The sequence below is a fragment of the Colias croceus genome, chromosome 22 (assembly GCF_905220415.1).
Source record: "Colias croceus chromosome 22, ilColCroc2.1".
Taxonomy (NCBI): domain Eukaryota; kingdom Metazoa; phylum Arthropoda; class Insecta; order Lepidoptera; family Pieridae; genus Colias; species Colias croceus.
Window position 1 is genome coordinate 5,880,859 of NC_059558.1, and position 24,947 is coordinate 5,905,805.

General features: G+C 34.9%; 2 protein-coding genes across 4 annotated transcripts in view; one reads left to right on the forward strand and one right to left on the reverse strand.

The window, feature by feature from the left end:
- The window catches only part of LOC123701897 (phosphoenolpyruvate carboxykinase [GTP]-like), a 53,558-nt gene that overhangs the window by 24,643 nt on the left and 3,968 nt on the right, over nt 1-24,947 (forward strand). Inside the window, exons 1-13 of one of the 3 annotated variants that reach the window (XM_045649504.1) lie at nt 634-869; nt 2,383-2,479; nt 2,831-2,976; nt 3,503-3,687; nt 4,244-4,366; nt 4,706-4,864; nt 6,300-6,403; nt 6,795-7,008; nt 7,287-7,473; nt 7,875-8,073; nt 8,497-8,646; nt 8,834-9,031; nt 9,824-10,236. In XM_045649504.1, the coding sequence (XP_045505460.1) occupies nt 805-869; nt 2,383-2,479; nt 2,831-2,976; nt 3,503-3,687; nt 4,244-4,366; nt 4,706-4,864; nt 6,300-6,403; nt 6,795-7,008; nt 7,287-7,473; nt 7,875-8,073; nt 8,497-8,646; nt 8,834-9,031; nt 9,824-9,928 (1,932 nt within the window). In that variant the 5' untranslated portion in view covers nt 634-804 and the 3' untranslated portion in view covers nt 9,929-10,236. Of the gene's footprint in view, nt 1-626; nt 870-2,382; nt 2,480-2,830; nt 2,977-3,502; nt 3,688-4,243; nt 4,367-4,705; nt 4,865-6,299; nt 6,404-6,794; nt 7,009-7,286; nt 7,474-7,874; nt 8,074-8,496; nt 8,647-8,833; nt 9,032-9,823; nt 10,237-22,607; nt 22,793-23,806; nt 23,930-24,256; nt 24,416-24,750; nt 24,855-24,947 lie in introns of those variants that run through there. The other 2 variants (XM_045649506.1, XM_045649505.1) reach the window with 2 other exon arrangements.
- LOC123701898 lies at nt 12,999-15,241 on the reverse strand. Its single transcript, XM_045649507.1, has one exon. The coding sequence runs from the start codon at nt 15,054-15,056 to the stop codon at nt 13,161-13,163; it is 1,896 nt and encodes a 631-aa protein (XP_045505463.1). The 5' UTR covers nt 15,057-15,241; the 3' UTR covers nt 12,999-13,160.

Genomic DNA, 24,947 nt, shown 5'->3' on the forward strand with positions numbered 1-24,947 from the left:
TCTTATTTTGATAGTGAAGACAAAAGTCAAAGCAAAAATATTGATAAAAATGTATAAATGACCTCCCATACCTCATTTTAGTACTTTTACAGGTTATTTATCACGAATGTTATTCGATTTATTTTATTTTTTTCCTTAGAAAATATTAAATAGTTCTCCTACACTATTTGAATTCCCTTTGATTTCGAGGTTATCTATTTCCTTTGATCATAGATTAATTTACTAGTTTCTACTAGATCATTGCAAATTATTTACATATAACGATCATGCATATAAAATTATTTAATAAAGTATATAAGAAAACAATTAGGGACACTAACTGTAAAACTGACCAAATTAATGCTTTAGTATCCATTACATATCAATTTACTACCTTCTAATGACGTTACATTGTCTTGGTTATTATTCTAATAAACAACATTTGCGTTGCAATCTTATCTTTTTGTTTTTCTTGTAATTGTGAATGCGCATGGACTATGCGCATAGAAAACAAAACTGTTAGCGCCTAAACGACAGTCCCAATGACGCGATGATGTGACGTCAACGACACGCCCGCGATTTCAGCCAATCAGAGAGCGCATAGCGCACACTCCTTCGTATAAAGCGCGCGCAAATGTAATTCAATACCATTTATCGTTTGAAAACCTATATTATTAAATGGGTGATAGAATAAAATTCTATAAGTGGTTAATATTTCTATTCAGCTTCAGCAATTTGGATAAAATTTAGTGCTATTTTATTTTAGATTCGAGTATTACTAGTCAATTCTTTTAATTTTAATTTTTATTTATTTTGCGTCCACCTATGAAGGTTTTCAAAATGTTGCATTTTAAAACCGTCCCCGAAGACTATATAAGAAAAACAGCAGAGTAAGTAATCTACTTTATTTCATAAATATCCTATAAAATATTTTTTTATATTTTCTTCGATGCTTTCAGTGTTGATTTTTTGTTATATTGTTTGTTTAATTAATGAATAAAAATAATTTAATAAATTTTCTAGTTTAGGTAAATTATTACAATTTATATAAGTATTTATTTATACAACCCAAATAAAACAAGTGTACAACTTGAAATTTACTTTTGTGTTAGACCTTAGAGCTAGCGCGCAAAAACAACTTTTGTTTCCGCAACTATTTTGTCTCTCCCATCAACTCTATAGAGAGTTGCGTCGCTACGTGCGCGCACATAATCTTACTAGCCCATAGAGTTGATGGGAGAGACAAAATAGTTGCGGAGACAAAAGTTGCTCTTGCACTACGATTTTAACTAGTAGGTACTACCTAGGTAGTCTATACAGCCGCTGTTTCTTGAGGAAAAAAATTAGTACGTACACTGCTAAATTATAAATTTGTAACATACTTATCTAACTTCTGCATTTGCCTACAGCTTCGTCATTAAAAAATCGGCTATGATTTCAAGTTCAAAGTCCATCGATTGGTTGTGGAATTATTTAAATGACGTCATTGATAAGTATCCGGATTGCAACATGCTCTATATACTAGTCTGGTCTAGTCACTACTCACTAGTGTTCCAATTAATTTTATCTGTACCAAGGGTCCAAAGAACATAACATAGATAATAAATAATAAGTAGTTAATGATGTAATTGATTTTTAAACTTTTGCTCAGTGCTTAAAAAATAGAGATAAAATAAAGATAAGATCTTATAAATATTTCGTTACAAAAATAAATAATTTTATATAAGTCAGTTTCATATACTTACATAGGTTTGGTGTAGATACATACTTACTACGTTCCTCATTTTCAATAAAAAAAAATTAATCTACTTACTTTTTATTGGTTCACTTTGTTGTGAATATTAATTATCGAATCCGCTCTTATTTAATAGATACATAATTGTCATTTTTTATGTCATTTTATTTTTATTGATATAGGATGTGTTTAAAAAACATCTTCACAGAAATGATTAAAAAAATATATAATTTCTAAAATAGATTTTTTACCTTGTTGTGTTTAATCATCAATTTACACGTGTACGTTTAAATATCTCGTATTAATTTTGTTCATGTCCATTATTTTATCAGTAATTTTGTTTTAAATTTTAAGTCAAATAATGTGCATTTGCTTCATAGTAACAAAGAATACCTACGTAATAATTTCATAATACTGTACTACACGACAAACAATACAAGGGAAACTTACCAGATCTCTTCGGTGACTTATCCTGTTGGACATTCTGTCAGTTCGTTTGTTGACTACAAGTAAATTAATTTATTCTGTCAGACATTTTGTCAGTTCGTTTGCACGCTACACTGGCATTTGAATTATTCTGTCAGACATTTGGTAAGTTCGTTTACTTGCAACAGGTGACTTGACTGAAACAGTCAGACATTTTTTATAAGTTCGCTTGTTTGCTACAGGTTCGCTCAGGTAGCGCTGAATTGCAGTCGCGCTGCACACCAGACTGCACTCCGTGGTAACAAGCTTAGTCCGCAAATCGCAGCTCTTACACCGAAGGTGAGAATGACAATCAATAACAAATTCCAACAGAATGTCACGTGAAAATTGTAGTGGAGATGTAATAAATAATTACGGAAAGCTTAGGTCAGTTAAAAAAATAATTTATAATTGTACTTAACTGTTAAAAATTAGTTATTAAATTAATTGGCTAGCATACTAGAAGCGCAAGATGTAAAATTTAACTACTTACAACAGTAAGAAGGAAAAATTTAACATTGGTTTATTTCTGAAAATGCTTTTACCAACTGCTAACTAGTAGTTCCTTTTTATAACGGGTCAATGTTAGCACAGCGAGCCCAAGCCAACTAACCCTAAAATGAAATATTAAAAACGAACTCCCATAAACAGGTCCGCGCATTCATTGAGCGCAGTGCAGCGCTCTGCGAGCCGGAGCACGTGCACGTGTGTGATGGATCTGAAGCAGAAGCGTCAGCGCTACTGCAACTCATGCAAACGCAAGGCACACTGAAACCGCTGCCCAAGTATGATAACTGGTAAGCGTGGTTACTCGTTGTGTCATTAATTTGTTGAAAATATTGTGTAGGTACACCGTCATACCTTCTAAGTTAAAAGGGACATAATATATAGTTGGTACCTTGTATTAGTTTGGTCGTATGAGACTTTTAACAGATGGTTATAAACCAAGTGAGAAGATCAAAACTTTGCGACGATAACGAATAGCTATTTTGGGTGTATCTATTTGATTCACATTGTGTATATTGCCTTGCATATTATTCTATTGGATCAAAATATATACTTCGAACTTGTTCTTTAGATACCTAATCTTGTCTTACATACGGCATACCACCTAGTTTAAATAATGTTTTGTAAGTCCTCTTGCAAGCTACGTGCCATTTGACTTACGATGTCCAATATTTTGGCGGTGTTATATTACGCTTGATAAATTGTATCCTTAATGACAATCATTCCATGCACTCGTTAATAGTGACACTCCTATTTATCCAAAAACTTACCCACTTTTTATACATTATTTATTTATTTAAATACCACCCATTCTAGCTGGCTAGCCCGTACTGACCCAGCGGACGTGGCCCGCGTAGAATCCCGCACGTTCATATGTTCGGAGCGAGAACGTGACGTAGTACCCGCGGCTCGGGCTGGGCAGAAGAGCGCGCTTGGCAACTATATAGCGCCAAATGACTATGATAAAGCTGTCACTGAACGGTTCCCGGGATGTATGCGGGGTAAGTTCTATTTTTTTACTGATTTTGTTAAATCTAGCATTTCAAGCAGGATTCTTTGAAAGAAATGATATTGCGTTTATCCTTTGCTACGGGCTCGGGAACTATATAATATGTATAGCGTCTAAGAGCACTAAGTCTGTCTTGTTATAACGATTAGGTACAAGTTTGATTACCTATACTATATCGAATATCGATAATATCACATAAAATAGATTTGTTACACGGGTTACTAAAAGCGTAGTTAATAAAACAAAAAATAATCTATTAACTATTTTATACTTTCAAGGACCGTGATAACCAATACTTCCTACATTCACAGCTTCCTTCTACGTATTTGTTTACAATTTAAAAATACCAATTACCAATCAATTACAATTATATATTACGTTGCATTATGATGCTTTTCCTGAAAAACTAATTTTTCACTTGAAAAAACATCCTTTTTTGTTATGAGAATGAGGTACTAATACACAATTCCCAATTTTTATCATCATCATCATCTGCATCTAAATATGCAATTATTTAGGTAATTTAATAATCATTTTTTTACCAACAGGTCGCACCATGTACGTGATCCCATTCTCTATGGGTCCGGTTGGTTCTCCATTATCCAAGATTGGTGTGGAAATAACCGACTCGCCTTATGTCGTGTATTCTATGAGAGTCATGACGAGAATTGGTATGTATATGAAGCACTTATTTAAATTATTGAAGTGATTAATTGTGTAGATTTAAAAAAAAATAATGATCATCCTGTAGCCTTATATTTGAGTTATGTACTTGGAGGTGCATAAATATACTGTTTAAATTATTGAGTTTTAAAGAGCATTTATTAAAACTCTGAATAAAGGTTGCATTTTTAACCTATTTCAAAAAATAAGAAGATTCTCAATTCAAACATAATTTTTAAATTTATACGAAATACTACACATCTAAATAAGCTTGTAAGCATAATAAATACTCAAATTAATATACATACTATATTTTATATTTACTAAAAATCCTAATTCATCTACAGGTGCATCAGTACTAGAAGCGCTACGCAAAGACGAACACTTCGTCCGTTGCCTACACTCCGTGGGACGGTCCCAAACCCCCGGGACCGCTGGCTGGCCCTGCGACCCCACACGCACTATCATACTGCACCGACCGGCTGACAGCGAAATCGTTAGCTATGGTAGGTTAAAAAAATACTGGCTGTTTGTAAAATTTGAATTTAGAATGTTCTAGTAGGTAAAAGATGTTTTTTTTTTATAATCGTGTCAAATGACAATGACACACAGGCATGTGACAATTGTGAATAAAAAATATTCTAGGAGGTAGCAACGTTGACAAGTGAGCATTTTAGTATAGTTGGTTCTTTGATATGCTGTTCCTCTTGCTATTTCGATTACAGTCCGGGCTGTCTGGCTGGCCGCAGTGGATGCGTTTATTAGTGCGCATCTTATCTGCACAGGAAAATATCCTTAATTTAAAGTCATTTTTTAACGCGTAATTTTTAATCGTTTGCCTTTAGATAGATCCATTAGACATACATTTTTTATTGCAAGACGTTTTTTTCGTTGTTAAATAGGTGCCAGACGCAATTTTTATTTCAAAATAATTAAAATATCATCGAAATAAGTGAAATTCCATCAACATGAGTCCCAGTGAAGGATAAGTAATCACTGTGTTACTTATACTATATACAATATTCATTTTACTATTTACAGTTTTTTGCAACAATCTACCATATCACCTCCTTTTTCCCAACGAACCTCAAATATGACGTTAATGTAAACTTGATAAAAACCAAATATCATCAAGAAATTAAAGACTTTTTAACGGATTTTAAACTCGATTTATTCATTGTATTATTTTCCCAAGTCTTTAATTTCAAAATGTATAATACTCGCTTAAAATCAAACACTAGAAAATACAAATATCATCAAATTCATATTTATACCCAAAAGTGTAATAAATATGAAACCATCTATTAAAAATATTAGTTTACTAATTATTCAATATAAGTATTAAAAAAGGATAATATAATATAAATAATAAAGTTATTACTTACCTTTTAAGCGGACTCATGTTGATGTAATTTCACTTATTTCGATGACATTTTAGTTATTTTTAAATAAAAATTGCGTATGGCACCTATTTTACAACGAAAAAAACGTCTTGCAATAAAAAAATTATGTCTGATGGATCTATCTAAAGGCAAAAGATTAAAAATTACGCGTTAAAAAATGACTTTAAATTAAGGATATTTTCCTGTGCAGATAAGATGCGCACTAATAAACGCAACCACTGCGGCCAGCCAGACAGCCCGGACTCTAACCGAAATAGCAAGAGAAACAGTATATCAAAAACCCAACTATACTAAAATGACTTTTTTTTAAACGTTGCTAGCTCCCGTACTAAAAGTACCTAAAGAAAAAAACAAATATAATTGCATTCGAAATTCTAATTTTGAATCAATGGCGGTTTAAATATTTTGTTTCAAAATGTTAGCACGGTTAGCACAAGGTTAGCACGTTCGCGTTAGTATGAAAAATTAATACAAATAAACTTTTCGCAAAAGTAGACTTAATTGACAATGCATTAAATTAAATAATTATTATTTACAGGTAGTGGGTATGGAGGAAACAGTCTTTTGGGAAAGAAATGTTTCGCTCTTCGTCTGGGATCCGTTCTTGCTAGACGCGAAGGTTGGCTGGCGGAGCATATGCTTGTAAGTTTACAGTCAATATGTTAAAATGACGACCATTTTAAATTTTGAACTCTGTACATATTTTAAGACATCTATTGAAAAAAGGTTATTAATTACACGTTTAAATGTATCAGGTGTTTAATTTTGTTTTTAAACATCCATATACTGTCATGAGTTGCCAACCTAAAAATATTTTAACTGAACGAGGGAAAATTTTATCAAATATTACTGCTTCAACGACGATCACCCGATATTACCGCGTGCAACCAATCTTATGAAAATATTATTTGCAATAAAAAATGCTCAGTGACATATTAACTATTGTCCTCGGTCAATAATAATCAACTGTGAGTTGTGACATGCCATAAAAATGGTAATTCTACACCTTTTTTAAATATTTATTTACTTACAGATCGTAGGAATAACCGACCCCCGCGGTCGAAAACGCTACATAGCAGCCGCTTTTCCCTCTGCTTGTGGTAAAACTAACCTTGCGATGATGACCCCAAGCCTCCCCGGTTACAAGGTGGAGTGTGTTGGTGATGACATCGCGTGGATGAAGTTCGATAGTGATGGCGTGTTGAGAGCCATTAACCCGGAGAACGGCTTCTTTGGTGTTGCACCTGGTGAGTGTCTATGGTAGAGTGTCTAATGGTAGTGTCTATTGTATAGTTTGTCAATGGTATGGTCTATGGTATAGTAGCTATACAGGGTGTAATCGTAGTGTGCACAGGCAATTATTCCGTAACTATTAAATATATCAAAAAAACTTGAAACTGATATCAAAGTACTTTACCTAATGAGTAAAATGACAATAACTAATAACTTTTTAATATCCAAAAAAAAAAATAGAATAAACACTTCCTTATATGAATAAGTTAAGATTAACATTATTTGTCTCCAGGCACATCAAGCTCAACCAACCCGATTGCAATGGCATCAGTATTCAAAAACACAGTATTTACTAACGTCGCGGAAACAAAAGATGGCGGCGTGTGGTGGGAGGGGATGGGAGCAGCGCCCGAGGGTCTTACAGATTGGAAAGGAAAACAATGGGACAGGAAAGCTCCCGCTGCTCATCCTAACTCTAGGTATAAATACTTGAATAAAGTCGAAGATATTATAAATTGGAATTTTTTTATATAAGTCAAAATTGTCAGGAATTGGAATAACTCCAGAATTCAGTTTGAAATACTTCAACAATCAGAATAAAATATCTTATGTGCGACATGCAATTTTTAGCATATGTTAAGTATATTTTTTTTAATTTCATTCAAAACAATCTGCTTCTGCCCATTTCAGACAATATTTTTAGCGTTTTTATGAAGGCGGAAAATATTAAACTAAACGTGATTCAAACCTGATTATAATCGTTCCCTATCACATCTTTCTCTAGAATATGTCTCTTTCCAATTTTCTGTAATATTTCTTCCTATCTTCCATAATAAACTTTTCCTGATAAATAGCACTGATTATAACTTTTCATCACCAGATTCTGCACACCAGCAGAGAACTGTCCAATAATAGATAGCGAATGGGAAAGTGCGGCTGGTGTACCTATATCCGCTATTTTGTTGGGAGGGCGAAGGCCTGAAGGAGTTCCGTTGGTGGTGGAAGCGAGGGACTGGGCGCATGGAGTGTTCATGGGCGCTTCTATGAGATCTGAGGCTACAGCTGCTGCTGAGCATGCTGTAAGTAGACTTTTTAGTATTTATGTCACTTTTATGTCGTTTTTACATATAAATATGAAAAATATAAACTTCTCCCATCGATATTAGAAAGAAATTATTTTTTCCACAGCGAATGGTAAAAATAGTGTTTGCAAATCATAAGCTCTTAAGTATGCCAAATTAAGTTTTGATTGTCAGTAATCCGAGTTTAGATCGAGAAAGAATATTTAAAATACATAGAAAGGATATTATAGGAATCAAAATTCACTTACATGAAAAATGCGACGCTGTCAAAAGAAAATGTAGCTTAGATCACTGACCTTTAACATGTATCACGAATTTATTTTCTATTATAAGTTTTTAGAAGCTTTCCTTAGAAATAAGTAACATAGCAAACTGTCCTTATCAATACTAATTATTATTTATTTCATTAATTATTTCCAGGGTAAAGTAGTAATGCACGATCCGTTCGCAATGCGTCCATTCTTCGGCTACAACTTCGGGGAGTACCTCCGCCATTGGTTATCCATGCCACAAGCTGGGAGACAGATGCCCAAGATATTCCATGTCAATTGGTTCAGGAAGGATGGCGAGGTAAATATGAAGAATTTATTAATAATGTTGATTGGATCCTTATATGAAGTTAACATACAGGATGTTCATTAATATTTTTTGTTGTGACCGAGTTATAATTGGTTTGGTACCATTTCATTGCTCGACACCATGTAATAATTGTTATATAGCCTTTCCATCCTATTTAAACAAATCTCCCAATTTCCAGGGTAAATTCCTCTGGCCAGGATTTGGGGAGAACTCCCGAGTGCTCGACTGGGTGTTACGTAGATGTGACGAAGAAGATTGTCATGTAGAAACACCTCTTGGTTATATTCCTAAAGAAAATGCTTTGAACACTAAGGATTTGGGCAATATCAACATGAAGGAACTGTTCAGTATACCGAAGGAATTTTGGTTGCAAGAGGTTAGTATGTGTTTTGTTAAATTTAATTCATGTAGGTAGAAAGAAAATTGCCTTTACAAGTTTTTTTCTAATAAACTTAAAAGTTTGGCCGATTTTGAAACTTCTTTAGATGCAGATTAAATTCAGTATGGGTCAAGAGGCTTGTCTTGAGTCTTTGTCTGGTAAAGCACAGTATCTATACATATAATAAATATGTAGAAGGGTCAATTCTGTACATTGAAAATTAAAAAAAAAATAAATAGCAGGGGGTGTTACTGGATCGATACCAAACCCAAATATGTGATTAAAAAAATTTTTGTCTGTCTGTCTGTCTGTATGTGAAGACATCACGTGAAAACTACCGGTTCGATTTCGATGAAACTTGGTATAATTATACCTTATTATCCTGGGCGTAAAATAGGATACTTTTTATCCTGGAAAAATACGTAGAAAAAAAAATAATCTTAATTTTTCAGTTTTGTCCATAGACGTTGTTCCGTAGAACCGCGAACACACGTTGCGTATTATTATAGGCCTAGCCGTATTTGGGTCCAATAGATATTTATAAGATATCATTTTCAGAGTTACTCAAAATGGAGAAAATATAAACCATCCACGCGAAGACCGACATCCGCGCGGACGGAGTCGCGGGCGGAAGCTAGTACTATATATAATTAGCCTATTCATAATTAAACGAGAAATCAGTCTGTTCAATTAGATAAAAAATATAGTGTTTCCTTTACATTCTTACTTCTCTCTTAACTATGATTTTATTTTTCATATAAAAACATTAACCAAATTTATTAATTTCAGGCTGACGCGATAGGAAAATACTTCAAAGAGGAAGTCGGTGAAGATCTACCGAACGAAATGTGGGACCAACTGATGACTCTAAAGAAAAACGTTCAGAATTCATAGATAAATTATATATACCAAAGACTTGATAAACCACAGTTATTATTAATAAATAACCATTTATATTAAAAATACACAGTTATTATAAAAAAATAATAACTATGTTAAGACTATTAAATAAACCAGATGCTTCGTATTTTTTTTTAATAAAATATTGCTATGTTAACAAATATTTTTGGACGGACGGATTTTTTAGCTCTGGCAACATCGTGTGTGGGGATAAACATGGCTGTGTTAATTAGTTTTAAGTAAATGTTTAGTTTGTAAGAATCATATTTTGTAAGGACTAAAATAAATAATTTTTATTTATACATACCTGCTTTTATTTGTCCTTTTTCCCCTTGCAAAATATCAAAAATAAGACTCCAATACGCAGCAAAAAAATTGTTTGTTTGTACGCACTAATCTCGGGAACTACTGGTCCGATTTGAAAAATTATTTCGGATTTAGATAGCCCATTTATCGAGGAAGGCGCTTTATCATCACGCTAAGACCAACAGGAGCGGAGTAATGCGGGTGAAATCGCGGGAAACAGCTAGTTAGTTGATATATATCTTTTGGGTAAGCAGGAAATAGCTCCAGAAAACCGTACAAAAAACAACTGTAGCTGGGTTTTTCTCTATTTCGCGCCTTAATAAAATTTGCTCGATATCTATTTGTTTAAAAATTAACCGATAGAAGCAATTTCATTGTCATCAGACCAAGAACTCGACCCAAGTTATCAAATATAAACTTATTATTTTAATTGCTAAATAGTGGTAGGTATAAATTTTATTACTATACTTAATGATCCTTGCACCAATCACATGCTTGCAATTTTTTGTAAGTGATTTTCATGATAATTCTACATATTATGTATATATATATACATACCAATTATTAATTTATTCATTGATAAAGGCACTAATAAAACGCAATATGCGGAAAGTATCACCTACTTTACTAAATTATTTTCATATTATCAGGCCTAAGTATTAAATTTTTTGATAGGTTATTTTTCGTTACTACGTAATTGAATTAATCACAATCTTATCAGAATGTATCACATTAAATATAACTTGATAGCTAACACATAGAATAGGTTTTATCCCTAAAATCCAACGGGAACGGGATCTATGCGGGTTTTCCTTTGAAAACGCGGGCGAAGCCGCGGGCGGAAATCTAGTTATGTATAACTTTAATTCTATGTTAAGATAGACAAGCAAAAACTCATAACACAATGTTTTAATAAAGATATCTGAAATATTAATTCGTTATCACGGATCTTTGACCCCCGTGTCTGGCTTACCATTAATTTTGCAAAATCATTCAACAATTAGAGATAAAGACAATTATTTCTCAGAACCTTTCAAACCTGTGCGATCCATGATTATTTTGCTTTTCACAATCCTATTGCACGTATTTTAAATTATTATACCTACTTACTTGTTGCGTAGGTAGGTAGGTATTATTTTAATACTTAATTATTATATCTATTAACTAGCTTACCGCCCGCGGCTTCGCCCGCTTTGTCTAAAACCTAATAAATTATATACTAAAACCTTCCTCTTGAATCACTCTATCTATTAAAAAACTGCATCAAAATCCGTTGCGTAGTTTTAAAGATTTAAGCATACAAAGGGACATAGGGACAGAGAAAGCGACTTTGTTTTATACTATGTAGTGATTTACTTAGCATGTCAAAGAATATTTATCTCAATTTTCTCATTTCATCTTACATAAAACGGACTGGTTGTGGGTAACCGCAAAATCGTATTCGATAGAATATAAAAAAAAAATATTTTTATACCTGTGTTTTAAGACGTTACATTGTAACAATTTTCATGATTCTGTGTACACGGGAACTACACTAGGTTTGGAATTCCTTGTGAATGTCGAAATTTGCGTTTGATTGCGTTGTCTTATACGTTTGATTTTATCTGTCTGGAACGCGTGGAGGTATCAAGCTGAAATTTATCGAATTCTCAAGTCTACGGTCCCTAAATGCTTTGAAAAAATTACAACCTTATAAGCCATCGCAATCAAAAGATACAGCCGTTGAAAATTTTCGCAAATTTCGACATTCGCAGGGAAACAAAACCTACAGGCCTGCTTGCATGAACACAGAGTCTTGAAATTTGGTACAAAGTAACGTCTTATAACATAGATATATAGAAATAATTGCGATTTTTTTTTTATATTTTGTACAGTATATAAGAATTTTTTTCTATTTCATCGAATACGATTTTTGGGGGTATTTTAACCATATTATGATTTATGATATTATTGTCGTTTATCTAAGTTTAAAAAAAAATGAATTCTGTGTTTTTAATGAATTTATTTGACTGTTTTATTATGTATTTTAATGTAACTGGTCGCGCCAATATAAATTTATACTTAAATGTATTCTCGATATAAAGTGGACTGTATTTAGATCAACGTGGTGTTAGCAAAGAGGGGAAAGACGGGAACACACGGCACATACCTCGTCGGAGGGAGTAGCGTCCAGAACACACGCGCCGCTGCCACGCGGTCAGGGTCCTCCAGCTCGCGGCGGGGAAGAACGGGTCCAGTCCAACACTCCACACAAACACACACGCGGCGGTGAGCGCGACCAAGGGCCGGGGCACGGAATACCCCGGTGGTGTTACAAAAGCACAATGCCTGATGATCTAGAGAGCCTCGTGGAAGCTCTCCGGCGGTGAGTCCCGATCCTCGCGAAAGATCGGAGAGAACTACTGGCTGTCGTTCGTGACATAGGTAGGTCACGTGACGAGCGCTAAATAGCGCGCGGTGATTGGTTGTGCTCGTATGTAGGGAAGGATGAAGGAATACACCACAAATAATAAACATTTAATTTCTACATTTACTATTTTAATTATATTGGCGTTACCATATCCACCCGCCCTAAATGGGTCACCATTTAAAACCAATCATAAGACACAGCGAAAAACTATGACTCTAGGATCGCATAATGCGCGCGGGTTAATAAATTCCTAAAAGCCACGGCGGTAATATAAATAACAAATTCTATGGCTCCAGGAGCGCATAATGCGAGCGGGATAATAAAATTCCTAAAAGTCACGGAGGAAAATATAACTAACAAATTCTATGACTCTAGGATCGCGTAATGCGAGCGGGGTATAAAAAATTCCTAAAGTCACGGCGGTATTTATAACTAAGAAATTATATCGAAAGCGGTGCAAAACTTAAAATTAAACTTAACTAACTGCGGTAATATATTAATGCGATATAACTATTGTCTTGGAAGCGGACACAAACGAACGACCGGGCGAAGGTAAGTTCCCTTGGCGGTTCTAACTGTACAAACGCGCGCGACGTCGTCCTTTGAAGGATGTACTTTCTCTACGACGGCTAAAGGCCAGGTTAGGGGCGGTGCATTATCATTTATTACAACCACGACCGTTCCAGGAGTAATAGGTGTGGAAGGCGTATTCCATTTCTGCCTAACCTGCAAACCGTGTAAGTATTCCATTCTCCAACGTTTCCAAAACGACTGGACTAACTTGTCCAGTAGCGAATGCCTATCAAGCAAACTGACGTGATCAGATTTGACTTGCGGCGCGGGTAATGCTAATAAGAGCGCGGTAATTAAAATAACACGAAACAAATTCGTTATAATATTATACATATATTTAATATGATAATAATCAATGATCATGATGATTAGGTGATCATTGTGCGGTAATATCACTGGATGCTTATGTGCATATTCCAGGGCGGTATCGCTTAGACGTCCGATGAGGATTAGTCTGTTGCGAATAAAAGGCTTCAAGCGGTTGAAGGCCTGCGAATAAAATTTATAATAGAGTATATTAGAATACTCCTCTGCAAAATATTTATTTTGCAGGGCGGGAATAATTTTATTTACAGCGAAATTAGGTTCCTCTACGGTCATCATAACACCGCGGCGGGATAATAATATAAGAAACCTATAAATATAAAATACACGACGCGACGAGACGCGAAGGGCGGTATCGTATAAAGCGCAATGCTTTATAGGCGAGCACACAGTGTGCGTGAATAATTTTCGTTCGGGAATGTCTGCAATAGACTCACCATCGAGACTCCTAAGAGGCCAATCAGACGGGTCCGAACGAGCCCACTGGGGTCCTTGGAACCACAGAGGGTGCGAGACGAGATTTTGTGGCGTAATGCCACGCGAAAGTACGTCAGTGGGATTTTCAATACCAGAAACATAGTAGAAGTTATCTGATGGGATGTTATACGCGACTGTGGGAGCAACGAAGCCCATCATGTCCCACAGACGGGCGGTAATTGACAAGATGGAGCGCTTAGTGCACATCACATCGGCGGGTGCGGTAATTTTAAAATAAAAACAATCATCAACAGTAGACCAATGCAGACCAAGTAATTTATGTTGCACGGTCTTATCAAACTCTACCGCGGAGGGTAAAAGTTTGTGCGAAGCGGGAAGATTATCTAACACATTTTTACTATTACTGTTCCACTTAATTAGATCCCACTGAGCTCCCTTAAACAAATCGATGAGCTGCCGCGACGCGGAAACTGCTTCATATTCCGTGGGAATAGAGAAGGCGATATCATCCATATACAACGAGGAAGACGCAATGCTACTCGCAAGCGGATATTTCGCGCCGTCATCTTCTACGAGCTGTCTTACCGTGCGCAGTGCATGATAAGGACTAGACTTGATGCCAAAGCAAACTCGATTAAATTGATAAAGAAGTAGCGGATCCTGCGGGCTGAAACGATATAAAAAACATTGAAAACGACGATCAAACTCACGCACGAATATCTGCAGAAATTGTTGGCGGCAATCGGCGGTCATGGCAATCGCGTGGAGACGAAAACCTAAAATTATTGTAAACAAATTGCCTTGTAAATTCGGCCCAACATGCAGAAGGTCATTCAATGAACGCTGGCTTCCAGAAGTTGGCATGCTAGCATCTAAAACCATGCGCAGCTTAGTCGACGATTTATCCTCGCGCAGAACAGCGTGATGCGGTATAATATAAATAGGTGTAGGGTCACGCGGATCATACGGAGGCGCGGGTGAAATATAATTCTTCGTTAGATAATCTTTTATGACGTCATCATATGCCAACCTTAATTTAGGTGAAGCCTGTAGCTTTCTTTCAAGGCACATGAAACGTTTGCGGGCAATATTAAATGAGTCACCGAGAGTGTAGAAATCATCCTTAAATGGGAGCGAAACGATATATCTGCCACTCACGGGGTCGCGGGTTGTAGTTAATTTATAATATTCTTCACATTCAACATCATCGGGATGTTGAACGGGCGGTGCGGTAGGAAGCTCCTCGAGCTCCCAGAAACGCCTGACTTGAGTCAATAGCGGCGGTTTCTTGAACGTGACAACACGTCAAGGGCGGTTTATGTATGTTAGGTATGGTGGGTACTGAACCCATTATTACATAGCCTAACACCGTGCGCAATGCAGCGGGCGCCGACGAGTCACGAGATGCATGAACTACGTCGGGGAGAAGCAGATGAGGGAACAGAGAAGCACCGATTAATAAATCGATTTTATTTGGCGTACCAAAACTCTCATCTGCGAGCGGTAAATGCGAAATATGCGATAAGACAGAAGTGTCTATAACAGCGGTAGGTAATAAATCCGTAACATGATCAACAACTAGCGGTGAAATATTAAAAGATATGTTGTTGTCAAGACGCGAATAAAATTTTATATTTATAGAATTACTATTTATAATTTTTTCCGAACCACCGAACCCCTTAATAATAGTACGTTCGGTTTTCTGCGGTTTAATACCTAAACGTTCACAACATTCATTTGTAATGAAGTGACTTTGCGAAGCGGAGTCTAAAAGCGCGCGAATAATAAGCCGTTCGCCTTTACAATTATAAGCTACGACTTCAGCGGTTGATAATAAAATAGTATGTTGTTTATTCGCGGGCGGGTTGCATAGAAATGCGTTATCAGTATCAGCTGTATAGCTAGCGGTACATAGCGCTACGTCAGAGCGGACGCACTCGCCCGACGGCCGCGGCGGCGACGGCGCAGGCAACGGCGGTGTGCTGCGCGGCGGGGGATGAGACGCAGGCGCGGGTATGGAAGATTCGCGTTTCAAATGTAACATTGTATGATGTTTTAATTTACAAACGCGACAATTAGAATAAGATGAGCAACTAGAAACTCGATGTTTTATACTGAGACAATTTATACACGCGTTTCTATCCTTTACGTATTTCAAACGTTCCTGCGGACTCATTTTATGAAAACTCGAACATTTATATAAATGTTGATGCGTAATATTTTTACAAAGACAACTATAAGCGGAATCAGCTGTTGTTACGTAAGACTGATACGTCTTAGGCGGTGCGGAAGAAGTATTATTTGAACTGCGGTTATAATTATTCTTATTCTTTCGAGGCGGTTTATTTATTCCCGAATTTGTGGAAGGATGAATGCGTTCTAATACCTTCGCACGAGTTTGAATAAATTGAACTAAGTTATCAAAAGTAGGCATTTCACTACCAAACTCAGTCTCGAAAGCGCGAACAGTATCTGAGTCTAACTTCTTCAGCGCGATATGAACAATCATTAAATCTGTAATATTATCTAACTTTATATTTTGTAAGGCGCGCACTGCGCTAATAAAGTTATCTGTAAATAAATCAAAGTTTGTTGCGGACGCACAATGCAAAGGTTTAAAATCAAACATTTGATTTAAATACGCGGAAACTAACATACGTTTATCATCATATTTATCTTTTAAAGTTTGTAAAATTAAATTATAATTTTCAGCGGAGGGGGTTATACCAGCTATAACAGTTGTGGCCTTCCCCGTTAATTTACCTAGTAAATAATATAAACGCTCGGCATCTGTAAGGCCGGGATTGTTATGAACAATTGATTCAAAATTCGAAAGAAACAGCGGAAATGAGCGAATATCACCCGAAAATGGTACTAATTCAATAGGCGGTAATTTAGGCCTATTTTTATGCAAATTATTAATATCTCCATGTGACGGACATGGTTGCGAATATTGAGATTTAATTCTTATAACTCTGCTATATAAAGACTCGAATGCAACGAGGCTTTTATAATCAGGTTTCGCGGTAGGTGTTAACGATAATAAGCGAGTATTGTATTCGTCTAAACATTTTTCAAATCTTTCACGTAGTGATTCTATCTGCGCGCACTCGTCAAGGAAACTTTCCATAAGCGAGGCGTTGTTATGAACGTTTAAAGACAAATCATACATTTGTTGCACCATTTCGAATATAACTTCGCGTTTAGCTAATAACATGGATAACTGCGAATCATTTATATCTTCCGAATCATTAACATCCGAAGCGTCACTATCATGTGACTTAGTCATTTTCTTCGGCGGCATTTTTAATAACAAAAGTAATTATTCAAACAGAGAATGTTACAAAACAAGTTACAATAACAAGTAATACGACCAAATAAAGTAGGTCAGTGACGCAAGCGTAATAAGAACAGAGTATGTATTTCCAATATGGTCGGATTATAACAGCGGATCGCGGAATGTACTCGATAACGTTATAAATTTCGAGTGCGGGTAGACCGTAGATAAATATGATGAAATATGTTCGATTTATAATGATTTTAGCGTTATAACTGCGGATAAACAATATGAATATAGTTTTAATTAACTATTTTAAGAATAATATACGCGTAACTTAATGTCACGGGCGGAATAAAATATATTTTAAGCGGAAAATAATAGATGACGCAATGTCGATCTATGCGGTATATTATAGTTATTTCACAATGAATGTACTATTAAATCACTTATTAGGGCCTACAATGAGTATCCTAATAAGGGCGGGTTTAAAATATATTTTATACGAATAGTAGAAGACGCATTGTCGTTCTACGCGGTAAATTAAATAGTATTTCGCATTGAAGATACTACTAATACGCTTATTAGGGCCTACACAATGAGTATCCTAATAAGGGCGGTGGAATCATCAGGTTTTATCCGGTTCGTAATGGACCACTCAATGGTTACTATCCGGCTCGAAGGACCAATCAATGGTCGCGCCAATATAAATTTATACTTAAATGTATTCTCGATATAAAGTGGACTGTATTTAGATCAACGTGGTGTTAGCAAAGAGGGGAAAGACGGGAACACACGGCACATACCTCGTCGGAGGGAGTAGCGTCCAGAACACACGCGCCGCTGCCACGCGGTCAGGGTCCTCCAGCTCGCGGCGGGGAAGAACGGGTCCAGTCCAACACTCCACACAAACACACACGCGGCGGTGAGCGCGACCAAGGGCCGGGGCACGGAATACCCCGGTGGTGTTACAAAAGCACAATGCCTGATGATCTAGAGAGCCTCGTGGAAGCTCTCCGGCGGTGAGTCCCGATCCTCGCGAAAGATCGGAGAGAACTACTGGCTGTCGTTCGTGACATAGGTAGGTCACGTGACGAGCGCTAAATAGCGCGCGGTGATTGGTTGTGCTCGTATGTAGGGAAGGATGAAGGAATACACCACAAATAATAAACATTTAATTTCTACATTTACTATTTTAATTATATTGGCGTTACCAGTAACGTTTCGCTTTTTACTTGTTTGAATAATTAATATTTTTTTAGAAATAAGATTGAGGATAATATGAATTAATTTTTACTTAAATGTAATTTATTTACTGACTATTTTAGAATGTATTGTAACGTATTTTTATAGTGCATGCAGTGCTCATTTTTTTTTTTTTTTGGTTGTTCATCATGTTCTATATTTTGTGTATTTTTTATGAAATTTCTTATTTCATCGATGTACAGCTGCTAATGAGCCTGAATAAAGAAATTAATTAATTAATAAATACATCGTAGTAATATTATAACGAACGCGTAGTAAATTATCAATCTACTACATACTTATAAAATAATAACTTAAGCCATAGGTTATGCCGTCCATTTTTAAAATAGGTTTTTTTATTCCATATATTTTTCCCAACTATAAAATTGATTAAATAAATAAGAAAATTGGAAAATCATCTTCCCAGTCATTATAAAATTTTATAAAATAGGTATTCATTTGTTTACATTTATTTGAAGATTTCATAACGACATTTGGACGCAATAAATTCATGACCCTTCGAAGTTTGAACATTCACATTGTATGACGCAACACAGCCTCCAAAGCAAAATGGCTGACGAAATAATCCGCCCTATTTCACTGTCACCACTTTATCATTATAAGTAATGCAGTTCATGACTTATGCTGTAATATTTATTAGATTTTTTTTTATTTTGATAGTGAAGACAAAAGTCAAAGCAGAAATATTGATAAAAATGTATATTGTTTAACTGTGGCTTGTAGATTTCGAGGTTATCTATATTCTTTGACCACAGATTAATTAACTAGTTTCCACTAGATCGTTGACAGTTATTTACAAATAACCATGATATGACGCTTTTAAAATTATATGTAAACTATTTAATATATTTTTTATATTCTTTATAAATTTATATTTTAGAGGAATTGGATGCCATACAACCAAAAATATCAATTTCAACAAAAAAAGTCGTGTTCCATCGTTACAATAGGTATTGTATTCACTGAAAAGTGTATCATATTGGTTGAGATGGTTGTTAATCATCTCAATAGATGGCGCGCGGTGTCCCTTAGACACATAAAACTGAAAGAATAGAATAAATTCGATCGTTCTGGCGGGTCGAGTCGAGTCTTGGTCGGGTTGATCAGGCATCCGCCCCGGAATGGCGCGCAAGAATGCGGATTCGAGTCCCGCCTCGTGATCGATTTTTTTAAATTCTTTATAAATTTATATGTATACTAGATATATGTCTTTAATAAAACAACAATAATTATAAGGTTATGCCCGATTTCACCAGTAACTTCTAAACTGTCTCCTAAGTAAGGGTTCCTTATTTTAAGGGACCCTTCAAATCACTACCTAGCCTAAATTCTGTTTCACCACCATAGGGGTCACTTAAATAAGAGACATATTAACAGTATAACAAATTACTACCTTCTAATGACTTTCTACATTGTCTTGCTTATTTATTCTAAACAACATTTGCATTGCAATCTTATCTTTTTGTTTTTTATTTTTTTTGTAATTGTGAATTAATATAGTCCATAGAAAACAACACTGTTAGCGCCGACACGACAGTCCCAACGACGCGAATCGCGATCACAACGCGATGGTGTTACGTCAGCGACACGCCCGCGATTTCAGCCAATCAGAGAGCGCATAGCGCACACTCCTTCGTATAAAGCGCGCGCAAATGTAATTCAATACCATTTATCGTTTGAAAACCTATATTATTAAATGGGTGATAGAATAAAATTCTATAAGTGGTTAATATTTCTATTCAGCTTCAGTAATTTGAATAAAATTTAGTGCTATTTTATTATTTAGATTCAAGTATTACTAGTCAATTCTTTTAATTTTAATTTTTAATTTATTCTGGGTTCATCTATGAAGATTTGAAAATGTTGCACTTTAAAACAGTCCCCGAAGACTATATAAGGAAAACAGCAGAGTAAGTAATATCTTTTTACCACTGTATTTCAACTTAAATAACATTTTTTATACTTACTTAGTTAAATCAGATTAAAAAAATAACAATTTGAAATCATGTTTATATCATAACAATAATTTAAATTTTATGTTTTTTGTGTTTATACAATCCATAATATAAAAACAATTGTACAACTTTGAAATTCACATTCTCTTATTTCATTTTGACTGAATGATTACTGTAGATTTTAAAAACTATGTACATCAATACTATTATTTGATTAATCAAGTATTATTAATTTCCTCTCGTCTACTCCAAGAGTAATTTAAACTTCAATAATTTTTGTAATGTAAGTACCTATACTTAGGTCGTTTTTCGTGGACTTAAAGAAAATACCTTCATAGAGCTGACAAGGGACAATAGCACAATCTCTTTGTATTATTTTATTGATACAATACCTATAAAACCTGTTCTATTTTTGGAATCGGGATTTAACAAAACTATGTATCTTTTAAGTAAAAGGCCGATTACTGCAACTAATTTTTTTTTTTTTAAAAGTATAAGCTTCAAATTACAATTTCATTCCCATCAAATTGCGTCATAATTATTGTGTGAAGCTTTGTCATAATCGACTATGATTTCAAATTCAAAGTCCATCGATAGGTTGTGGAATTATGTAGTTAAATTACGTCGTTAAATATATAATTTTATAAAAGTTTGATCAGCTTCGAGTAATTTTTACTCTTTTCAAATTAAAAAATACTTACTATCTATTTTTTTGTTGGTAGGTACATTTTGTTGTGAATATTTTAATTGCTTTAAGTTAAGATTACTTAAGTACCTATTTAAGAAAACAATTATCGAATCCGCACTTATTTAAATAAAAAACATCGTTAGGTACAGAAATTATTAAAAAAGATACCTAATTACCTATATTAAAAAATCGTACCGTAAAATTTTTACCTTGTTGTGTTTAAATTATGAGACTCATTTACACGTGTACTACATTTTTTAAATACCTCGTATAAATTTTGTTCATGTTCATTATTTTATCAGTTATAATTTTGTTTAAAACAATATTAAGTCAAAAAAATGTGCATTTGCTTCATACTAAAAAATAATACAAGTGCGTAAGAATAATTTCATAATACTACTGCACTACGCGGCAAACAATACAAGGAAAACTTACCAGGATTTCTTCGGTGACTTATCCTGTTGAACATTCTGTCAGTTTGTTTGCTTAATGCTTACTACATTTCAATTAATTTATTCTGTCAGACATTTTGTCGGTTCGTTTGCTACACTGGCATTTGAATTATTCTGTCAGACATTTGGTAAGTTCGTTTACTTGCAACAGGTGACTTGACTGAAACAGTCAGACATTTTATAAGTTCGTTTGTTTGCTACAGGTTCGCTCAGGTAGCAGTGAATTACAGTCGCGCTACACAGCAGACCGTTCTACGTGGTAAACAGCTTAGTCCGCAAATTGCAGCTCTTACACCGAAGGTGAGAATTATACACGGAAACAATTTTTGAACAACCCTGGGTCATGATAGAGATGGAGTTAAACAATGACACATTATTCGGAATGTTAATGTATGTAATTAAAAATTGACTCGTCAGATTTGTATCAAAATATGTAAATTGGACTACAAGGAAGCTCTAGATTTAGAAAGAAATGAATACTATAGTAAATCCTGAAGAGAGATCGAGATTCTAATAGATAAAATCCGTTGTGAAGTTCTGGTGAGTGATCGATTTATGGAAATATTGTGGAAATACAGGTTTCCCACCGACGGCGTACAAAGTCAAAGGGACTTATAGATGGTATCTTGTGGTTGTAAAATTTTGGTATGTTTTATGTGTTGGATATTAATTATAAAACAATGAAAAGTTAAAACTGACTGACGATCACGAATATTTTGTTGAATGTTATTAGTTGACTCACATTGTGTTTATTGCCCTATAAGTTAACTTATTCTATTAAGTATACTTCGAACTTACACTTACAATATTTTGTTAGTTCTATTGCAAGATACCAGTCATTTGACTCATGCTATCAGATATTTTGTTGGTAATTTTCTGGAATATTAGTTATGTTGCATCCTAGAAGACTGACATTCCATACCCAACATACCTTACTCTCTATTATTCTATAGCAACATATCTAACAATTAGCACCCATTCCAGCTGGCTAGCCCGTACCGACCCAGCGGACGTGGCACGCATAGAATCCCGCACGTTCATATGTTCGGAGCGAGAACGTGACGTCGTACCCGCGGCTCGCGCTGGGCAGAAGAGCGTGCTTGGCAACTATATAACACCTAATGACTATGATAAAGCCATCACTGAGCGGTTCCCGGGATGTATGCGGGGTAAGTTATATTTTTAACCTCTCCGACGGGCTCGGAGGTGTGGCTTGATGGCATGCTACCGCGGCAGTCCCCGAGTGCCACACGTCTTTTTTTTAACTGATATTGTTAAATCTATGTAAAACGCCTAAGAGCACTAAGTCTGTCTTTTTATAAAGATTAGGTACAAGTTTGATTGCCTATATCGATAATATCACACAAAATAGATTTGTTACAAGGGTTAAATAAAGCGTAGCTATTAAAACGAAAAATAATTATATTAATTATTTTATACTTTCAAGGACCGTGATAACTAACACGGAACATTCACAGCTTCCTTCTACGTATTTGTTTACAATTTAAAAATACCAATTACCAATCAATTATTATGTAGATATGAGTATCTATGAGATTGTTTTCCTGAATACTTAATTTATAAAATAATACTTGATAATACTGTATCAAATATTGTTTCATAGGACGCTTTTATTAGCTTCATCTGTATGTTTGTCCTTTTGTACCTACTGTGACTGTAATTAATGACTACTAAGGTCTCGATTTTGAATCACTAAATAACGGACAGCTTTAATTCAAACTCTGTACACTTATCAAAGATCGACGACAATAAAATAATTTCATGCTGATAACTTACTAAAGCGTGTTTTTTATATTTTTTCTAGCTACATTATTTTTGAGATGATATTTGGTTCACATGGGATGAATTTTGGTCCACAAAATTCCTAGATATTTTATCATAAGCATTAAATTATAAATGTAATTAAATCTATTCGAAGTGAAACTTCTTTATCGGGGTTGGAAAAAAATTAAGTGTAACATTTTTTCGTTGCACGTGACATTATTCCGTTACGCCCCATCTTTTTCTTATCCCTACCACGCGTGATTCGACGTATTTCTGTAAAGTTGCATACCTATACTTAGTAAATTATTTTAAGAAGTGAAACTTCTTTATGACCTTATAAAGAAGTTTCACTTCTTACGTGTGTACACTAGTACACGCACACTTTTTTTTACCATCAGGTCGCACTATGTATGTGATCCCATTCTCTATGGGTCCGGTTGATTCACCTCTATCCAAGATTGGTGTGGAAATAACCGACTCGCCCTATGTCGTGTATTCTATGAGAGTTATGACGAGAATTGGTATGTATTTATTACTATGATTGTGTAGTTTTTTCAAAAATAAAATTATGAACACCCTGTAAATTTAAATTTATATTATGTACCTACTTGGGGGTGCATATAATATTGTTTAAGTTATTGAGGTTTGAAGAGCATATGTTTGAAACTTAATCTACTTCAAAAAATAAGATTATTCCCATTTCGACCATATTTTTTTAAATTCACACAACTTTACGATTTAGTTGTGTATTACTAAAATTAGCTATACTCAATTTAATAATATATATAATATATACATCTACGAGCACAACAATTTATACTTTACTAAAAATCCTTATTCATCTATAGGTGCGTCAGTATTAGAAGCGCTACGCAAAGACGAACACTTCGTCCGTTGCCTACACTCCGTGGGACGGTCCCAAACCCCCGGGACCGCTGGCTGGGCCTGCGACCCCGCACGCACTATCATACTGCACCGACCGGCTGACAGTGAAATCGTTAGCTATGGTATGGGTCTTATTAAAAAAAAGAATTACTGGCTGGAAGTAAAATTTGAATTTTGAATGTAAAAATATTTTTTTTTTTAAATAGGTAATGTGTTCAAATGAAAATGACATACTGGCATGTAACAATTGTGAATAAAAAAGTACCTAAAGGAAAAAAAAACAAATAGAATTCTATTTGTTTTTTTTTTTGCATTCGAATTTTGAATCAATGGCGATAAAATTTTTGTTTTGAAAATGTGAGCACGTTCGCGTTAGTATGAACAATTAATACAAATAAATATTTAGCAACAAAAATAGACTTAATTAGCATGAATTAAATTACATAATTGTTAACAGGCAGTGGCTATGGAGGAAACAGTCTTTTGGGAAAGAAATGTTTCGCTCTTCGTCTGGGATCCGTTCTTGCTAGACGCGAGGGTTGGCTGGCGGAGCACATGCTTGTAAGTTTACAGTCAATATTATGTTAAAATGTCGAACTTATTTAATTTCAAATTTTGAAATTTACGAAATTATTAAAAAACAAACGTTTCGCT

Bases quoted from the DNA above. Each gene is read 5' to 3' on its own strand.
- LOC123701898 (XM_045649507.1), bottom strand. From the start codon at position 15,056: ATGTGCCTTGAAAGAAAGCTACAGGCTTCACCTAAATTAAGGTTGGCA.